We start from the raw sequence: 17103 nt of genomic DNA on the forward strand, positions 1-17103 counted from the left end.
CCCCTCCGTCGCGTGCGGGGGCGGAGCCGGCGGGGAACTCGGGGGTGCCTGTAACCCTCCGCGACTGGGGTTCAAGAGGGAAAGCCTCTGGCGCTGGAGCTTTGACCGCAGACGGGAGAGAATCAGTGGAGGAGGCAGCGTCACCCTCTCCCCTAGAACTGTCCCTTCCCTATCCTGCAGTTTCCCACCCCACATCAACCCCCGCCCCAAGGGGCGATGGTGGGAGGAGCTCGGACCTCAGCTCTTCATAGCAAATAAGCTAAGCGTGGAGGGGGCTTGAGAAGGGCAAACAGCCTCCCCGACCTCCGCGCCGCCCACGGTGTGACACGGGAGCTCGCGGCAGCCCCCAGGGGCCTGGGTGGTCGGTGCGCCCTCCGCGTAGCCCCGAGGGTCTCCCGCTCCAGCCGGCAGCCTCAAGGCCGAGAGCCTGGCTCACGCTCGCCCTGCCACCCTCCCCCCACCCGCCGCCTCTGCCACCGCCCCCTCCTTGGAAACCAAGTTACCAACGTTAAACCAATCCCTGAGCGCAACTCTGCCTCCTCCACACCCCACCCGCCGCGTCGCGCGGTCCTCTAGCCCCTCGGTGCTCGCGTTCCCCTCGCCTCCTGCGCTTCCCCGGCGGCAGCGATGCCAGGGCCCTCTCCAGGGCTGCGTCGGGCGCTGCCCGGCCTCTGGGCTGCCCTGGGTCTGGGGCTCTTCGGCTTCTCAGGTAAGAGCCCGTCCTGGCTCGGGATGGACAGGGCGGGGGCGGAGTTCCCGGACCTGAGAAGCGGTCACGGCGTCGCCCGGCTCCGCCCTCGCCTCTCTCCCACGCTTTTGCCCCCACCTTGAGTCCGGAGCCTTCGCTATTCCTCTTCCTCCCAACATACACTGGAGACCCAGCTTCGACTCCTCACTCGCCCAGGTCTCTACCCTACCCCCTTCGAGATCCTGGGTGCTCTTCCTCACCCAACCTCGCGTCCTGGAAACCCCAAGTCTCTCTTGTCTCCTCCTGGGGTACCGCCTCACGCTCTGATATGCACCATGGTCCATGGACTGGCATCTTCCCCACTCACGGTCCGCGAAGACCCAACCTCCCCAACTGCAGTGACTCAGAGGCGCTGTTCCCGCTCCACCCGGAACCCTGGCAACCGAGTCCCTCGGCTATTCGCGCGGTTCTTTCCGTGAGCCCAGCCTCGTGTTCTCTTTCTGTGTTCTTTACTCGGATTTGGGGTCCTCCTATATCCTTGCTTCAGCCCCATCTCTTTGCCTTCTCTTCAACCTCAGTCTCCCCCTCTCCCCGCGAGAACCCTGAGATCCAGTTCGTTTCCCATCCCCCTACCTGGTGTCTCCTCCCAACATTGCTGTGTGCGTCGAAGACCCCATCTTTCCTCTCATCACCCCATCCCTCCCTCCCCATCCTTTCTCGTGGCTCCATTGGCACTTTGGAGATCAGGGCTTTTTTACTGTTATGTCCGAGGGACACCTGGAGGCTTGGACCCTGGGAGTGTGCCTCCCAAACCTGAGGCCTGAACAGGACGAGGGACTTCTTGAGTTCTTTCCTGGCTGCGCCTCTGCTCATTCCCCGGGATCCCTGACTCGGCATAGGGGCCCTAATAGCGCAGGGAGGTAGCATCCCAGGCTGAGCCCTTGTTTCCCTGGGCAGCAGTGGCGCAGGAACCCTTCTGGGCGGACCTGCAGCCCCGCGTGGCGCTCGTGGAGCGCGGGGGCTCTCTGTGGCTGAATTGCAGCACCAACTGCCCACGGCCAGAGCGCGGTGGCCTGGAGACCTCGCTGCGCCGGAATGGAACACAGAGGGGTTTGCGCTGGCTGGCACGGCAGCTGGTGGACATCCGCGAGCCAGAGACCCAGCCCGTCTGCTTCTTCCGCTGCGCGCGGCGAACACTGCAGGCGCGTGGGCTCATCCGCACTTTTCGTGAGTTCTCTGAGGCCACGCTCATAGTCCACTATTTTCCCTCCCTTCCAGACACCGCCCCCTGGGTGACAGTCCACCTCTTCAAAGCCCACCCTCTGAATCCCCACATCCTTTCCCCTTGACCCCTGGAGTCCACACCACATCCCCCTGAATCCGGTAGTTTCCAAGAGCCATGGTACCTCCCTCACTCCCTTGCAGAGCGTCCGGATCGCGTAGAGCTGGTGCCGCTGCCTACCTGGCAGCCTGTGGGCGAGAACTTCACCCTCAGTTGTAGGGTACCTGGCGCTGGGCCTCGTGGGAGCCTCACACTGACCTTACTTCGGGGGGGCCAGGAGCTGATCCGCCGCAGCTTTGCAGGAGAGCCACCCCGAGCGCGGGGCGCAGTGCTCACAGCCACGGTATTGGCGCGGAGGGAGGATCATAAGGCCAATTTCTCATGCCGCGCGGAGCTGGACCTGCGGCCTCATGGTCTGGGACTGTTTGAAAATAGCTCGGCTCCCAGAGAGCTCCGAACCTTCGGTAAGTGGGTGCGGGGGAAGAGGATCAAGAAAGGTCGGGTTGGTGTTTAAGAAGTTTGGAGGCAGAGAAATCCGAATTCGAATCCTTCCTCCAATGGTCACCAGCTGAAATTTGTTTTCCTCTCTGCCTTTCGGAGATAAGATGTTGCATGTAAAGTGCGCAGTACACATTGAGTGTTCAATAAATCAACTCAAGCTCTGTGCAACTCCCAGCCCTGTCTCCGGATCCTCCGCGCCTCTCGGTCCCCCGGCTCTTGGAAGTGGACCTCGAGAGACCCGTGAGCTGCACTCTGGATGGGCTGTTTCCAGCCTCGGAGGCTCAGGTCTACCTGGCGCTGGGGGGCCAGAGGTTGCGTCCCGATGTCACCGTCGATGGGGATGTCTTGACGGCCACGGCCACAGCGAGGGCGAGCGCAGCGCAAGAGGGCCCCAGGGACCTGGTCTGCAGCGTGACCCTGGGGGGCAAGAGCCGCGAGGCCCGAGAGAACCTGACTGTCTATAGTAAGAAGGAGCGAAGCGGGACCGCCGCGGCTCGGGGCCCGGGGCGGCGGCGCGCGGGGGCGGGGCAGGTGGCGGGCGGGGCCTCGGAAGGAACAGGCGGGGCCCGCGAGGCCTGAAGGACTGGGACGGAGCACCTGGAGGGGCAGAGTCTGAGACTCCCTAAGGGAAAGAGTCACAGACCCAGAGGACCCCTAGAGACGACCGCCGTGGGGGGCGGGACTAGCAGGGCGGGGCTGAGGGACTGGAGGAGCGGCGTGCAGAGCCCCGTTGGGCGGCGGCCTGAGGGTTCGAGCCGTAGAGGGCAGGCTTGACTCGCAGGAGGGGCGCGGTCAGTGGACTCCTGGCCAATGCCCCACCCCCAGGCTTTCCAGCCCCGTACTTGACCCTGAGCGACCCCAGCGTCCCCGAGGGGAAAACGGTGACAGTAACGTGCGCAGCAGGGGCTGGAGCCCTGGTCACACTGGACGGAGTTCCAGCCGCGGCCCTCGGGCAGCCCGTCCAGCTCCAGCTAAACGCCACAGAGCACGACGACAGGCGCAGCTTCTTCTGTGATGCCACCCTCGAGGTGGACGGGGAGACCCTGAGCAAGAATAAGAGTGCCGAGCTGCACGTGCTGTGTGAGTTGACCTTTAACCTTTCTCGTGAATTCCAGGACTTATTCTGTTGCTGGCATGTCGTGGAGGTAGGGCCTTTCCTTCCAGTTCACGTTTACCCTCTCTTTATCCTATACCTCTATCCGTAGACGCCCCTCGGCTGGACGATTCGGATTGTCCCAGGAGCTGGACATGGCCAGAGGGCCCAGAGCAGACGCTGCACTGTGAGGCCCGCGGAAACCCAGCGCCGTCGGTGCACTGCGCTCGGCCTGACGGCGGGGCTGTGCTGGCTCTGGGCCTGCTGGGCCCGGTTACTCGCGCGCTTGCTGGCACTTACCAGTGCACAGCCGCCAACATCCAGGGCGAAACTGTAAAGGAGGTGACGCTTACGGTGGAATGTGAGTGGATTGCGCCCGGCGCATCTGTTTGGGTCTTAGGGTCTAGGAGTGGTTAGCTTCGTGGGGAGAGTAGGAACAGGGTCTGAGGTGTCTCTTTTGGAGGGATTTTGGGAAAGGGAAGAGCCCGGTGAGCGGGATTCCGAGAGCTTGGAGAAGGCGGGGAAGAGGTAGGCGTTTCCCTATGGGTCAGGGGCGTGGCTTTGGGCGGGGAATTCTAAGTCATCTAATAATTTTCAGGTCAGACTGGGAAGGGACCTGTGGACGCTTAGTAGGAATCAAGAAAAAAAAAAAAAAGCGTCCTTCGGGGCTTATAAAGCCCCAAACAATGCCCACGGCTTGACTGCATGAAACATCTTTGGTTTCACGTCCCACTGCTGGGCAGAGCCTGTCCTACCCTTCCCGGGGAAAGTTTGTTTGTTTTTTTTTTTCTTTCCCCTGGGACTGAAAAACGGATTTGGGGACATTAGACCAGCCCCCAAGTCCTGAACCCAACAACACTCTCCCCTCCAGACGCGCCAGCGCTGGACAGCGTGGGCTGCCCAGAACGCATTACGTGGCTGGAAGGAACAGAGGCCTCGCTGAGCTGTGTAGCGCAGGGCTTCCCGCCGCCCAATGTGAGCTGTACGCGCTCTGGGGAGGTCATCGAGGGTCTGCTGCGTGTGGCCCGACAGCACGCGGGCATTTACCGCTGCGAAGCGACCAATGCTCAAGGCTCTGCAGTCAAAAATGTAGCTGTCACAGTGGAATGTGAGTGGGGAAAATACGGGGCAAGATGCAATATATCAGAACCCTAGACTGACTTCCAGTCCCTGTGTGACCCCCCCCCTGCTTCCCAGATGGACCCAGTTTTGAGGAACCGAGTTGCCCCAGCAACTGGACATGGGTAGAAGGGTCTGGACAGCTGTTTTCCTGTGAGGTGGATGGGAAACCGGAACCAATTGTGGAGTGCATCGGCTCTGGGGGCATCAGTGAGGGGGTGCTCCTGCCACTTGCATCCCCAGACCCTAGTTCCAGAGCCCCCAGCATCTCTAGTGATCTGGCACCTGGTATCTACATCTGCAACGCCACCAATCTGCATGGCTCCATGGTCAAGATGGTAGCCGTGAGCTCGGAGTGTGAGCGGGGCCCAGGCGGGTGCGGAGTAGGGGGTTCGGGTTCCAGGTCTCTCCCTGACCTTTTCCCATGGCTGCTTTGCAGCGCCACCGCAAATGGATGAGTCCACTTGCCCAAGTCACCAGACGTGGCTAGAAGGAACCGAGTCTGCAAGGCTGACCTGCACAGCCCGGGGTCGCCCCTCCCCACAAGTGCTCTGCTCCCGAGAGGGAGCATCCGGGCCTCAGCAACTGCGAGTGTCCCGAGAGGATGCGGGCACCTACCGCTGCTTGGCCACCAATGCCCATGGCACAGACGCCCGGACCGTCACCGTGGGCGTGGAATGTGAGTGGGAGCAGTACCAGATTGAGGGCACTTAGTCCCCAGAACAGTGACTTCAGCGGTGGGATTGTCCGCGGGAGTTCGAGGGCACCTCCCTCAGTCCAATTCTGGGGCTAGGGAATTCCAGCCTAAACCTGAGGACGATGGAAACTTTAGGAAACAGAATTCATGCCCCCCGCAAATGCGGGGTCAGAAGGGCATTGCTACAGATGCCTACATCCCATTCAGGGAGCAGAGCTCAGGGTTTAGTCCCTACGACACAGGTTGCAGGGGGTACTGGTCCTGATGGGGAGCGGGGAGAATCCTCACCTACCCTTCTGAGAGGAGGGACAGCCTCAGATTGTTGTGGGCAGGAGGACACGTGGTCAGCGGTTGGGCGCACTCCTCCAATTTCCTATCCCTGCAGACCGGCCTGTGGTGGCTGAGCTGGCCGCCTCTCCCCCGGGAGGAGTGCGGCCAGGAGGGAACTTCACGTTAACCTGCCGTGCAGAGGCATGGCCCCCAGCCCAGATCAGCTGGCGCGCCCCCCCGGGGGCACCCAACATCGGCCTGTCCAGCAACAATAGCACGTTGAGCGTGGCGGGAGCCCTGGGCAGCCATGGCGGCGAGTATGAGTGCGCAGCCACCAACGCACACGGGCGCCATGCGCGGCGCATTACCGTACGCGTGGCTGGTAAGTGGCAGCCAGAGGAGGGCGGGGCGAGGGATCTGTAGAGGGGCGTGACCTTGACGCTTGGGGGCTTGACCCGCCCCCTACCTCCTTCTCAGCCCCCACCCAAGAGACTGAGGTAGGTCAGGGTAGAATCCAGGGAGCCTTGACTTGGGGGCAGGGGTGTATGGCTGTTGCTGGGCGGTTGGGGGTAGGAGGTGCAGGGAGATGTCTGGAACTCAAGGGGCGGGGCCCTTCAGGGCTGTGACTGCTGCGGGGAGGACATACTTGGAGTGGGCGCTGCATGATGGAGTTTTGAACCAGTTCACCTTCTGTGTCGCCATAGGAAAGGGGGGTTGGCGAGGGACCAGGGAAGAGCATGCGGGTCTACTTCGCGTAGAAGGTTGGAGTATTTCCGGGGTAGAGGAATGATCCATTCCTCCAACACTCATCCTTTTGGGGTTGCCTTGTTTGACTTGTGGGCTTATATCCGCATGTGCTGAGGTGACATGCAAAGCATGTCTGGAGTCGCATCAGCATGGGCAGGCTTTACTGGGATTTCTCCTGTCCCCTAAAGTGGGGCTGTGAGTTCCCTTGGGGCTTCCAGCCAGGCAGGGCAGACGGACCTCATGCTTATGGGAGAGGTACGGAAGTGGCTCAGGTGTGGCATCATCAATCGGGATTAGGGGAACCCTGAGCTCCAACTTTTTTGAGGGTCTCCACCCCGCAGGTCCGTGGCTGTGGGTCGCAGTGGGCGGCGCGGCAGGGGGCGCTGTGCTGCTGGCCGCGGGGGCCGGCCTGGCCTTCTACGTGCAGTCTACAGCCTGCAAGAAGGGCGAGTATAACGTGCAGGAGGCCGAGAGCTCCGGCGAAGCCGTGTGTCTCAATGGCGCGGGGGGTGGCGCCGGCGGGGGCACAGGAACCGAAAGTGTAACCGAGGCAGCCGGCAACACAGAGGCGCCTTCAGGGGGCGAGGTCTTCACCATCCAGCTGACATCCGCGTGAGCCCAATCCCCTCTCCCCGCAGGCCGGGGCATGCCCCCAAGACGCACATGGGGGCTTATTGTTTATTTATTCATTTATTTATTCAACTCCAGGGGCTCACCCCAATTTTCTACCCACCCCAATAAAATTTTTATAAAGGACTCAGGGTCTGTCTGCTTCAGCCTGTGCTATGTGGAAGAAGTCCAGGAATCAAATCCCATTGCCACCGGTCATTCATTCAAAATTTGTTTTATTTTTGAGGGCCTACTGTGTGTCAGCCAGTCTGTCTGAACTATCTTTTCACTGGAGCATGTCTCTGTGCCAGGCTAGGTTTCCTGCTCTCACCGGACCTTGAGCTGGGTGTGGGGACAATTGGATTCTTCCTCCCTCTCCCTGCCCTTTATCTCTTCCGCCCAGCACTGCACTCAGGCTAACATTGTGGGTGGGAGCTCTGTGTTTTCCTCAGTTCCTGATTCCTGGAAGAGCTGAAGCTGTTTTCCCAGGAAGGGAGGAACTCCCTTCCCAGGGGTCTGGGTCTTGGGCTCCTCCCCTAAAGCCTCCCCTAAGATGGATACACCAAGGCAGTGGCTGCAGCTTTGGGTATCAGCCTCCAGCACATTCCTATTAAAGGTTGCACCCCTGTCCCACTCTCAATGTCTCCTCCAACCTGTGTCCATCATTGTGTCTGTTTACCCACAACCTGCCATTCGACTTAGTGTGTCATGATTCAGAACAGCCACAACCCCTTGCACACCCCCATCCCCCTCATCCCCTTCTCACAGCATATAGAGCATAAGGAGAGAACAGCTGGGCCTCCTATCTCCATCCCCACCCCCTCAAAATCAGGAACACAGAGCCCAGGAAAGAGGAAGCCACCTGGACAGCTCAAGCACCATCAGCCAGCCACCTACGCAAACATCAGGAGGAAAGGGCAAGCCAGTGAGGGCCTCCAGGTACTCAAGACAAGTCACAAGCTTGGGGCAACCCCTGCTGTCCCACCTCTAATCACCTCCCTCCACTCCCCCCAGCCTCCTCCAGATTTTCTGAACTCCACAAAGTCCTGCCTGCCACATGGTCTTTACTCTTCCCACTGTGTCTACCTGGAGTGTCCTCACCTCAAATAGTCCCTGTGTTAGTCCCTTATCCTCAGGTCTATGCAAACATTACCTCCTCAGAGAAGCATCCCTGAGAACCGTGGCCAAGGTTGCTTCCCAGTTTTTCCTTATAATAATACTTTTACTTATAGTACAGTTATATTATAACATATTATATATTACATGTATATATTATACTACATTATATATAAATATATAGTTATTTGTTATATATTACCACATATATATGTATGTGGTTGGTACATATATATGTAGGTGTACATATATTATAATACAGTTTCCTTATTAATACTTTATTTTCTCTGTAGTACCAATCACCACTTGACATTCTATTGGAAATTTAATTGAATATTTCTTTACTGTCACTCTGGAATACTATCTCTGAAAGAATGGGTGTCTTTGTTCTGTTTTCCACCCAGTGGCCCCACTGGAGTGTGGTGTATAGTTCTTGCTTAATAGATGCTGACTTAGTGGATAAAAGCAGCTATGCATTTGCAGACACACTGTCTCAACCTTTGTGTATCCCTAAGGAGCTTCTGGTTAGGCCTGTCATGACACTGTGGTGACCTTGGACCTCCAAAGTCATCATTTAGTGGGGGAGAAGCATGTGAATTAAATTAACCCTGGACCAGTAAATCACTGAAAATTCTGATAGGTTCTAAGAGAGAGACCTAATTCTCAGCAAGGAACTGAACTGGTGCCTCACGTGGGGTGAAAGCAGTGCGTGTGGGGGAATGTCTATTTTAGACTGAGTGGTCAAGGAAGGCTTCTCTGAAGACTGGAAATTGGGCTAAGCTTCTCTCCCCAGCAAGTGATGAGGAAGCAGCAGCTATGGGGAGATGCGGGGGAAAGGTGTTCTGAGCTGAGGAAGGGTGAGACCCAATGAGTCAGGAATCTGAGGGCTGAGGAATCTGGGTGAAAGCTCACCCAGGAAGGATAAAGAGGGGCTCCCAAGACTTGCATTCTCTGGACCTGTGGTCAGACGATCTCCATCACCCCTATAGGAGGGACCACCCCCACCCTCACTGCATCCTGTCCATCCTCAAATGCCCCCCTAGTGAGCACTGGTAGCCTGTGTGTCCCAGTGACAGTGGCAGGGCTGAGCTCTGCTCAGAGCCTGCTGCTCACATGTGGCTTTTGGCTTAGGCTCAGGACACACTTTTCCAGGGTTAGGAAGAGCCTGGAAAGGCAAGGAGGGAGGGAGGAGACACAGCAGGGCCTGGTGTGTGTGTATGAGAATGCAGGAAGGTGACATTCTGCACACAGGGGTGGAGCTGACAGGTCAATGGCCCACTTGTCTATGTATCACTGTGTGCCAGTGTGTGACATCTGAGTTTCACATGTGTCTCCACTGACAATAGTGTCTGTCAACATGTGTTATCTCTCTGTGTGTGGTGACTGTTTCCCTGTAGGAGACATTGTGGTGAATGTGGCTAGTTCCCTGTGGGGTGCTGGTACCTGTACACGACTATGTCTACTGTCTGTGTATGTGTGTGTCCCCTTCAGAACCCCAATGAGAAAGCACCTGCCTCCACATTCCCAGGTTCAGGGAGAGGCGGGTGAGAGTGCATGAGGTAGGATCCCCAAGTCACACTGCTCTTTCTGAGTAGTTCTGCTCTTTATTGTGATTGCTATTAACACTGGATATCACTGCTGAGAGCATTTCGTGAGGGGGGTGCTCATCCAAGCCTACAGGAGAAGGGGCCAAGTTGAGGAGCAGTGACCACCTGAGGCATGGGCTCTGGAGCCTGAGGCCTTGGTCTTCACCTGGGATCCCTGAATGGGGGAGAGAGGCAGAGAAGAGGTAGACTAGATCCCTTAAGACCCAAGTTCTTTTCCCTTTCCTCCTAGAAGAAAGTTTCTCCTCTGGAGAAACTGAGGCAGGAAAGGTTTGGCTGGGTGAGGAAGGACTTACCCTTCCTGCGTTGGGCCTTGGTGAGGGCCCAGGGACATCCCGCATCTGCCACATAGCCTCTTGGACTGGACATTTTTCCGGGGCACCAGCCAGCAGCTGGAACATCGGGTGCCATATTTCTTGTACCTGGGGTAGGGGTATAAGAAACCAACATTCAGGATGTAGCAAGAACCCAGAAACCACCAGGAGGGATCCACTTTCCCCAAGAGATGGGCAATTTCTCTTCCCACTACCCCACACTGGCTAAGCAGACTGATTTGGAAACCCACCCCAACTCCCTCCTCCATTCTGAGGACCTGATACCACAGGCATTGCAGAGAGGAGTCCCATCTTCTGCATCTCTCCAGAGAGGCGTCCTCTGGGTCCTACAGGAAGCACAGCGCCGGGGCCCTGAAGAAGCAGAGGCCAAAAGATAGGATCTTGTGGAGGGTCTCTGCGAAGGCCCACCCTCTGAGTCTGGGCCAGCACTGGATATTGCCAGATTTAAGACAGAGGGAAAGCCAGGAGGGGAGACAGATGGCAAAGCTCAGCAGAGAAGGAAGCTGGGGGTGGGGGTGACTCAGCCTGAGTGGAGGGGGGCACCCCCATTCCTCCTGGATAGGTCTAAATGGGGAAACAGGATGGGGAAGAAGAGAAGAAAGAAAAAAAATTTCCCCCACCCCACTATTTATAGCTCTACAGTCTCCAGACTCACCCAGGGCTTCACTGCCTCCTGGGCTGGCCTCAGGGCTCCCAGGGGCCACTGCAGGTGGACCCTGAGAGCGGGTGCTGCAGGCCAGGCTAGGGAATAGACAAGGTGTTAGCATTGAGGTATCTGCATCCAGTCCAGACAGCGCCCTTAAAGTGAACATTAACTATGAAGGTAACAGGCATCCCCCAAGGAAGCATCTGATGTCTGAAAGGTCTAGCGTGATCGCTCATTACAGTCAGCATCATTGTCACCATCCATACAATGAAACACTACTCCGAATGGAAAGCAAGGAGCTACCGATACATGCTACCACCTGGGTCAATCTCAAAACAATTCAACTGTGTGAAAGAAGCCAGACACAAAAAGTACATACTTTATGATTTGATTTATATAAAACTCAAAAAATTCAATTCTAAACTATAATGACATAACAAGTATAGAGATACATAATTAAAATATACATTTGAGTATACGTGGCTTGTCTTCAACTATACCTCAATTAAAAAAAATGATTACTATTAAAGAGATGGTAAGCCTGCGGCCAGCTTGCCAGGATGAAGTCCAAGTTCATCCACATCCTCACCATGCGACCCTGAACAAGTGATTTCACCCTCTGTACCTCAGTTTCCACATCTGTAAAATGGGTTTCAATGAGCCCATGTATATCAAGTGCTAACTGTTACCTCATATTTTTGTTTTTTTCGCGGGACAGTAACTATTATCATTATCAGAGACAACATCTCATGAAAAGGAGATCCTGGCTCAAACCTGGGTGTGACTGGTCATGGCAATGGGGCTGGGTCTGAAATCAGCCCGAGGTCTTGTTGGCACTGTGCCATCTGTAATTCAGGGCTGGCGCTAGGGAAGTCCATGACAGATGCCTGGGGGTGCCTGCCCCCAGGCCTCAGCCCTCACCATTACCATTTGCATAAACGACACCACTTGCCCCAACCAGCCCATACCTGTAGCTGGGTATGATCTGTAGGCTGGAATCCGGCTTTATCTGAAACCTCAGGGTCACCCCCTCGAACTGGGGGTCCACTTTCTCAGTTCCCCTTTGGGGGCTGGACTGCTTCCGGGGCTTCCTCTGGGGTGGAGCTGAAGAGATGATGGGAGATCCTGGGGGCCCCAGGTTGCAGCACTGCTGGTTGATGGGGGTCCACATATTCTTGGCATCCCTGGCCAGGGGCAGTGGTCCCAGTGTTCCCAGGGTCTTCGGCTCCCAGCAGGACTCCAGAGCCTGCTTGTCCCGCGCCAGGGACAACTCTGGCGTCTCTTGGAGGAAGCACAGGGTGGTGACCGAGTCCTGGCGTGCAGGCCAGAAGGACCTGGAAATGGGGCAGTGTGGTCACCTCCCTCACTGGGTAGCACCTGCACTGGCCTGAGAGACACTGGCAGGAGAAACTGTGTGGCCTTTGACCTTCTTATAACCCCAAGTATCCCCCGGGACCAGAACTTCATCTTTGTAAGTACCGGTAACTAACATCGTGACCTCTAGATAACCCCGGGAACCAGAGGTCACGACTGCCTGACCACTGGGCCAGGTTGGGGGAGGGGCTCCTCAACGCACCTGCCATTGGGTCTGCGGAATCCCGAGGTTCTTGATGTCTGCTGGGCCCGGGGCTCCGGGGATGACTTAGGGTCCAGGCAGGGCGGCGCCTGTAGCTCTCGCAGCATGAAGTCTGGGGCTGGTTCGGCCTCCATGGTGCCCCAGCCTAGCTCCCCCTTCCCTAATTTCGCCTGGCCCCACCCCCACCAGGCCCACCCGATGGGTCCCACCTGGGTGGGGCAGGGCCTGAGGTGGGGGGCGCTTCTGGTGGAGGGTGCAATGAACTCCACCTGCGTGGGGCGGGGCGGGCGCCTTAGCAGGAGGGGCTGGAAACCACCTCCAAGCCCCCACCCACAGGTCAGCCTTGGTCCCCTTCCCCTTCCCCTTCCGGCTTGCACACCTCTCCTGGATAAGGACCGCTAGAGCCCCTCCAAATCCCTCCGCGGCTGTGGGGGCGGGGCCTTGCCACGCTGACCCACGTGGGTCCTCCCCTCCCGGAAGGGGGGGATCCCAAGCGGAGGCCTTGGCTTCACCATAGGGTCCCATCACTGCCATGGGAGCAAAGAGTTGAGGGCCTAGAAGATGCAATTGTAGGCCAGGAGATCAAGGCGGGAGTGGAGTTGCCCCCAACAAAAACTCAAAATACTGGAGGCCTGTAAGACAGTTTTATTGTAGTTTCAATTAGATTCCACTACTCTCCACACCCCGATTCTCTGGGGGTCTAGGAGCGCCCGCTCCACCTGGCGTCCACCAGAGCCTGGACATGGGATCTCTGACGTAGGGGCTTTCGCCTTCTGGGTCCTTCCGACATTACTCTCGGGCTTGTCTGTGCTCTGGGCGGGGCTGGCAGCTTGGCGATTCCTCCAATCCTGGCTCCGAAGCCACGGATTTCGGGATGGTCTGGTTGCCGGTGTCAGTGGGGCTTGGGAACATGGCCATCCACGTAGAAGTTCCTGGTGATCTTGGGCAGGGTGAATTCAGCCCCTTCCAGCTCAGGGGTCAGCACGATCTGGCAGCCCAGCCTGGAGTTCTCCTGGAGGAGGGGGGCCATATCTAGCATGTCGTCTTCTCTGGAGTAAGGAGGACAGCGGTTAGCGGTCAGATGGGCAGTGCCCTGCTAGCAACAGAGGTTGGAGGGGGAGAAAAGCTGGAGCTGCCCCCCACTGCTTCTCAGGTGGCCCACTGGACATAGTGGTTTGGTGGCAAGTCTTGCAGCTGGGAGCTGGGAGGGGCTGCTCTGCTCACCTCTCATCAGGAGGCGGCAGAAGGTCCAGGTGCTTCTCACTCACATACACATGGCAGGTGGAGCAGGCCAGGGAGGCTTCACAGGCCCCTGAGGGCATTAAGTGAGGAGGGTGTCAGTGAGGGACAGGGTCAGACAGGTGCCATTCCGTGACCAGTATAAGGGAGAAGCCTCTTGTTTCACCACATGCCCTCATTTGTCCCTCCCCGGCTTGCACACCCACATGTGTGCCCCCTCCACCCTGTCATTTACTCAACTAGCTGTTTATTCAGCAAGCTGCATATAAGTTTGATAAAGGGATGTCTGGGGTGTTTCATTTCCCAAGGGCTCCCCAGCAGGCTAAGAACCAGATTGCCTATATACAGAACCGTTAATGAGCATGGACTTGACTTCAGTATAACAAAGGGTAAAGGCCATACAGGTTCCCTGTAGTCTGTGAGCCCTTGCTGCAATCCTGTCACTGCTGGGCAAATGTATTCCTGTCTCCCGAAGGAGGGGCAGGCTTACCGAGCATCCAATGCAGCAGAAGAAGGGGTCATGAAATAGGATTGAAAGATGCAGAACCTGGGTTTTTCTGTTTGCCCTTGGACATGCTCCCAACCTTCTGTGTGATCATCGACAACTGTGCATGGGGATAATGTCCTTCCTGGCCTAAAACCTCCCAAAGGGTTTTCATACTAGAACAAAATCCAAATCAGTCCTTGAGATCCACCAACCCCCTCACTCACTTCACTTCAGCCACACTGGCCCCCTTGCTCAACTCCAACAAACCAAGCTCATCCTCACCACAGGACCTTTGCGCTTTCAGTACTCTCAGCCTGGAATGATCTCTCCACTCTTTCCATGGCTAGATTCTTCTTGTCTTTGGGAATTCAACTCGCTTGTCCTCCAATGGGCTATCTCCTGCTTCTTGTTCTGCCCCTCTCTCGTTAGCTCTCTTTAATTTCTGTAAAGCCATTGCTTTCTTAATCTCCAGGTTTACCTGTGCCAGGCCAATTTGCCTTCTCCTCTCTACACTTGGCATTGAACGAGGCATGTTTTTAAGATTTATTTACTTATGCATTCAAGAGCTGGGGTATAGGCAGGAGATGGCGGGGGAGGGAGAGGATTCACCAGAGATGGAGTGGGGAGCAGAACAGGCAGATTGACTGAAAGAAGCAGCAGGTGAGGCAGAGAGGTCTGCTGCGCCATGTGGATCAGCTCCCTGGAAGGGATTGAACTCGTGCTGCCGATAGCTTCATGGCGCTGAGACTTAACCCCTTGCGCCACCAGGGAGGCCCTGAATCTGGCATGTTTTAGATGCTCAAAAACATTTGTTATAAGTGAGCTGGAAAAACTTCTTTCTCTTGTCGACAGGTCTGTTAGTGAGGATGGAGCTGCAAAGCAGTCTCCTGACCCAGGAGACCCTCCCTGAGGGATTCAGTGCACCCGTCCTATCTCCTGTGGAGAAACTTGTAGTATTCCCTGAACATCTCTTTCTCAGCCCTGTTTTCCACTTTGTTAGCATCCTAATCACAGGAGATGGAGATTGTACAATATAATTGTCCTAATTATTCACTGCACATTAAACATGTACAGGTATTAAGCTCTATACATAAGACAAATTTAACCCTCCATAGCAAATCATGAGAGAGGAATTAAATTATTCCATTCTATAGATGAGAAAACTGAGGCCCAGAGAAACTAAGCACCTTGCTCAGGGTCACACAGATGGGAAGAGGCAACATTTGAACACAGGGTATTTATTTGCCTTTAAAATGTATGCTTTTATCTCTTTTCTGGATGGCTGGTGACTGGATTCCGTAACAGAACTTGCGGTAGGCCTACCCTGATTCTCCCCTCCCTCTACCAACACACAACTCACCCATGTTAAGAGTAAATCAGGGTCTTTATTACACCCACCCAACAAATGAACTCATTATTTTTCAGAACACACTTTCCAGTTGCTCACAATATCATTACATGTTTACTCATGGAATTACTATAACTATTAGGATGAAAGTTTTGTGACGTGACAGGAGTCTTATCTGTTTTTGTACACTGCTGCCTGGCACAATTTTCGTAGGTGAGTAGCAGATAAAACAGATAAAACAGTAGCAGATAAAACAGAATCTAGCGTTGCCACTGATAGGACCTTGCACCAGGTCTACTTAACCTGGGGCCCAGCTTCCCAAGGCATAAAATGAGATACAGTAATCTCCCCTATTGCATAAAGTTGTCATGAATATTCAGTCAGCTAATACATATTAACACGATTAATGTCTGTTATTCTCTTTTCTTCAAATACTGGTTTAATAACTCTTACATCTAAATACCATGATAGGCAACAAGTAAGGGTGAAAAAGTAAACATTCTCGGGAGATGACACAGAAGGGAACAAAACACAGAAGGGCTAAGAGGACAATAAAACACTGATATGATGGTGTTGCTGGGGCATGGGCAATTTAGCTGGGCTGAGAGGGGATGAGATCATTAGGAAGAGGACATTTACACTGAGACCTGAAGGATGAGAAGGAAACAGAAGATCTGGTGGGAAAATACTTCAGATGGAAAGAGCAGCAGATGCGAAGGCCCTGAGGCAGAAATAAACCTGGCTGTTTGGGGACCAGTAAGAAAACCAGTGTGGCTAGAAAAGAGGGAAGGAGGAAGAGAATAAGAGCTCCCCAGAGGGTAGTGGTTTTAGTAATTTCTAATGTAAACTCAATAAACAAGTGTTGACTGAACAAAGGTTAAGAGGTGAGTAGGGGCTGAGAAGTCTGGATTTGGTGGCAAACCATGGAAGTGTTCTGTTCTCCACTGCGTGGTGAAATCATATCTAACTTGTGAAATTTTTTTTTTTTTTTGAACGCATGAACGAGGGCCTCCCCAATTCCCCGAGCCGGGTTCCCACCTTCCAGGTCCACCCCATGGCGCTGGGCCAGGTGGAGAACATTGTCCCCGACTCTGCCGCTCACCGGAATCCGCTGGCCTGATCGGTCTACGAATACCACGTTCACCCTAAGGACAGATGGGAGTGAGGATGCCCAACTGGAAGATGGGCCCAAGGGACAGATGGAACCTAGGGTTAGGTTAGGGTTTGAAGGGCAGGGAAATGGGGCGAAGTAAAGAGGGGCACAGGAATGCGGTTGTAGGGCAAGGGCTGTAGAGGAACTTAGTGGGATGAGAAACAAATTTGGCCCCCACACTCACACGTCCCCGGGGCGCTCCAGGGCGCCGGCTTCCTCCTTCCCCGCCTGGCGCGAGCCTGGAAAACACGGTTGGGTGAGTGGCCGCGCCACACCCTGCGGTGTTCAACGGGTTAACGCTGCCTGCCCGAGATAACCAGGTACCTGTCGCCCGTAATCTCCTGGCTGTCGCCGCCGCTGCCTCCCCGGACCCCCAAAAGCCCCCGGGTCTGTTACACCAGGTGCCTGTAGCAGCCCGCAGCAGGAAACCAGCATTCACACCTCCGCGGGCCAAGGAGGCGGCCATGACAGGCGTCACGTGACAGAACGCTGAGCATGCGCCGTGATATTTACGCGGGCAAAGCGCCCATAATCACCGCAATATAAGCGCCTATCTTTGGATCCAGCCCGGGAGGAGTCCAAGCAGCGATCAC

The 17103-nt window shown here is 55.7% G+C and overlaps 3 protein-coding genes across 3 annotated transcripts; 1 reads left to right on the forward strand and 2 right to left on the reverse strand.

Moving 5' to 3' along the window:
* Positions 1-627: 627 nt before the first annotated feature.
* ICAM5 (intercellular adhesion molecule 5) lies at positions 628-7147 on the forward strand. The gene is made up of 11 exons (XM_037507922.1): positions 628-709; positions 1646-1915; positions 2114-2434; positions 2647-2934; positions 3297-3551; positions 3677-3925; positions 4436-4672; positions 4762-5040; positions 5123-5362; positions 5766-6032; positions 6739-7147. Exons 1-11 carry the CDS (start codon positions 628-630, stop codon positions 7011-7013), a joined length of 2763 nt encoding a protein of 920 aa, XP_037363819.1. The 3' UTR covers positions 7014-7147.
* Positions 7148-9711: 2564 nt separating this feature from the next.
* On the reverse strand, positions 9712-12590 carry ZGLP1 (zinc finger GATA like protein 1). Its single transcript, XM_037504363.2, has 6 exons — positions 12284-12590; positions 11676-12041; positions 10717-10802; positions 10319-10412; positions 10023-10148; positions 9712-9883 (listed from the first exon to the last, which is right to left on the reverse strand). The coding sequence occupies exons 1-6, from the start codon at positions 12415-12417 to the stop codon at positions 9871-9873; spliced, it is 819 nt and encodes a 272-aa protein (XP_037360260.1). The 5' UTR covers positions 12418-12590; the 3' UTR covers positions 9712-9870.
* Positions 12591-12916: 326 nt separating this feature from the next.
* FDX2 (ferredoxin 2) lies at positions 12917-17022 on the reverse strand. Its single transcript, XM_037505758.2, has 5 exons — positions 16835-17022; positions 16695-16749; positions 16396-16502; positions 13508-13595; positions 12917-13332 (listed from the first exon to the last, which is right to left on the reverse strand). Exons 1-5 carry the CDS (start codon positions 16974-16976, stop codon positions 13176-13178), a joined length of 549 nt encoding a protein of 182 aa, XP_037361655.1. The 5' UTR covers positions 16977-17022; the 3' UTR covers positions 12917-13175.
* Between the last annotated feature and the right edge of the window lie 81 nt (positions 17023-17103).

The sequence above is a fragment of the Talpa occidentalis genome, unplaced genomic scaffold (genome assembly GCF_014898055.3).
Source record: "Talpa occidentalis isolate TD23 unplaced genomic scaffold, MPIMG_talOcc4v2.1 talOcc4.12, whole genome shotgun sequence".
In the NCBI taxonomy this organism is placed as follows: domain Eukaryota; kingdom Metazoa; phylum Chordata; class Mammalia; order Eulipotyphla; family Talpidae; genus Talpa; species Talpa occidentalis.

What these genes read in the sequence shown, in the direction of transcription:
- ICAM5 (XM_037507922.1), top strand. Translation starts at nt 628, where the DNA reads ATGCCAGGGCCCTCTCCAGGGCTGCGTCGGGCGCTGCCCGGCCTCTGG. An exon ending in GGTGACGCTTACGGTGGAAT is followed by an intron (nt 3,926 to 4,435) that starts GTGAGTGGATTG and finishes TCTCCCCTCCAG; the next exon opens with ACGCGCCAGCGCTGGACAGC. An exon ending in CGTCACCGTGGGCGTGGAAT is followed by an intron (nt 5,363 to 5,765) that starts GTGAGTGGGAGC and finishes CTATCCCTGCAG; the next exon opens with ACCGGCCTGTGGTGGCTGAG.
- ZGLP1 (XM_037504363.2), bottom strand. Translation starts at nt 12,417, where the DNA reads ATGGAGGCCGAACCAGCCCCAGACTTCATGCTGCGAGAGCTACAGGCG. An exon ending in TTCCGCAGACCCAATGGCAG is followed by an intron (nt 12,042 to 12,283) that starts GTGCGTTGAGGA and finishes CCCCATTTCCAG; the next exon opens with GTCCTTCTGGCCTGCACGCC. An exon ending in TGCAATGCCTGTGGTATCAG is followed by an intron (nt 10,149 to 10,318) that starts GTCCTCAGAATG and finishes CCCCTACCCCAG; the next exon opens with GTACAAGAAATATGGCACCC.
- FDX2 (XM_037505758.2), bottom strand. Translation starts at nt 16,976, where the DNA reads ATGGCCGCCTCCTTGGCCCGCGGAGGTGTGAATGCTGGTTTCCTGCTG. An exon ending in CAGGAGATTACGGGCGACAG is followed by an intron (nt 16,750 to 16,834) that starts GTACCTGGTTAT and finishes CGTGTTTTCCAG; the next exon opens with GCTCGCGCCAGGCGGGGAAG. An exon ending in CTGCCGCCTCCTGATGAGAG is followed by an intron (nt 13,333 to 13,507) that starts GTGAGCAGAGCA and finishes TCCTTACTCCAG; the next exon opens with AGAAGACGACATGCTAGATA.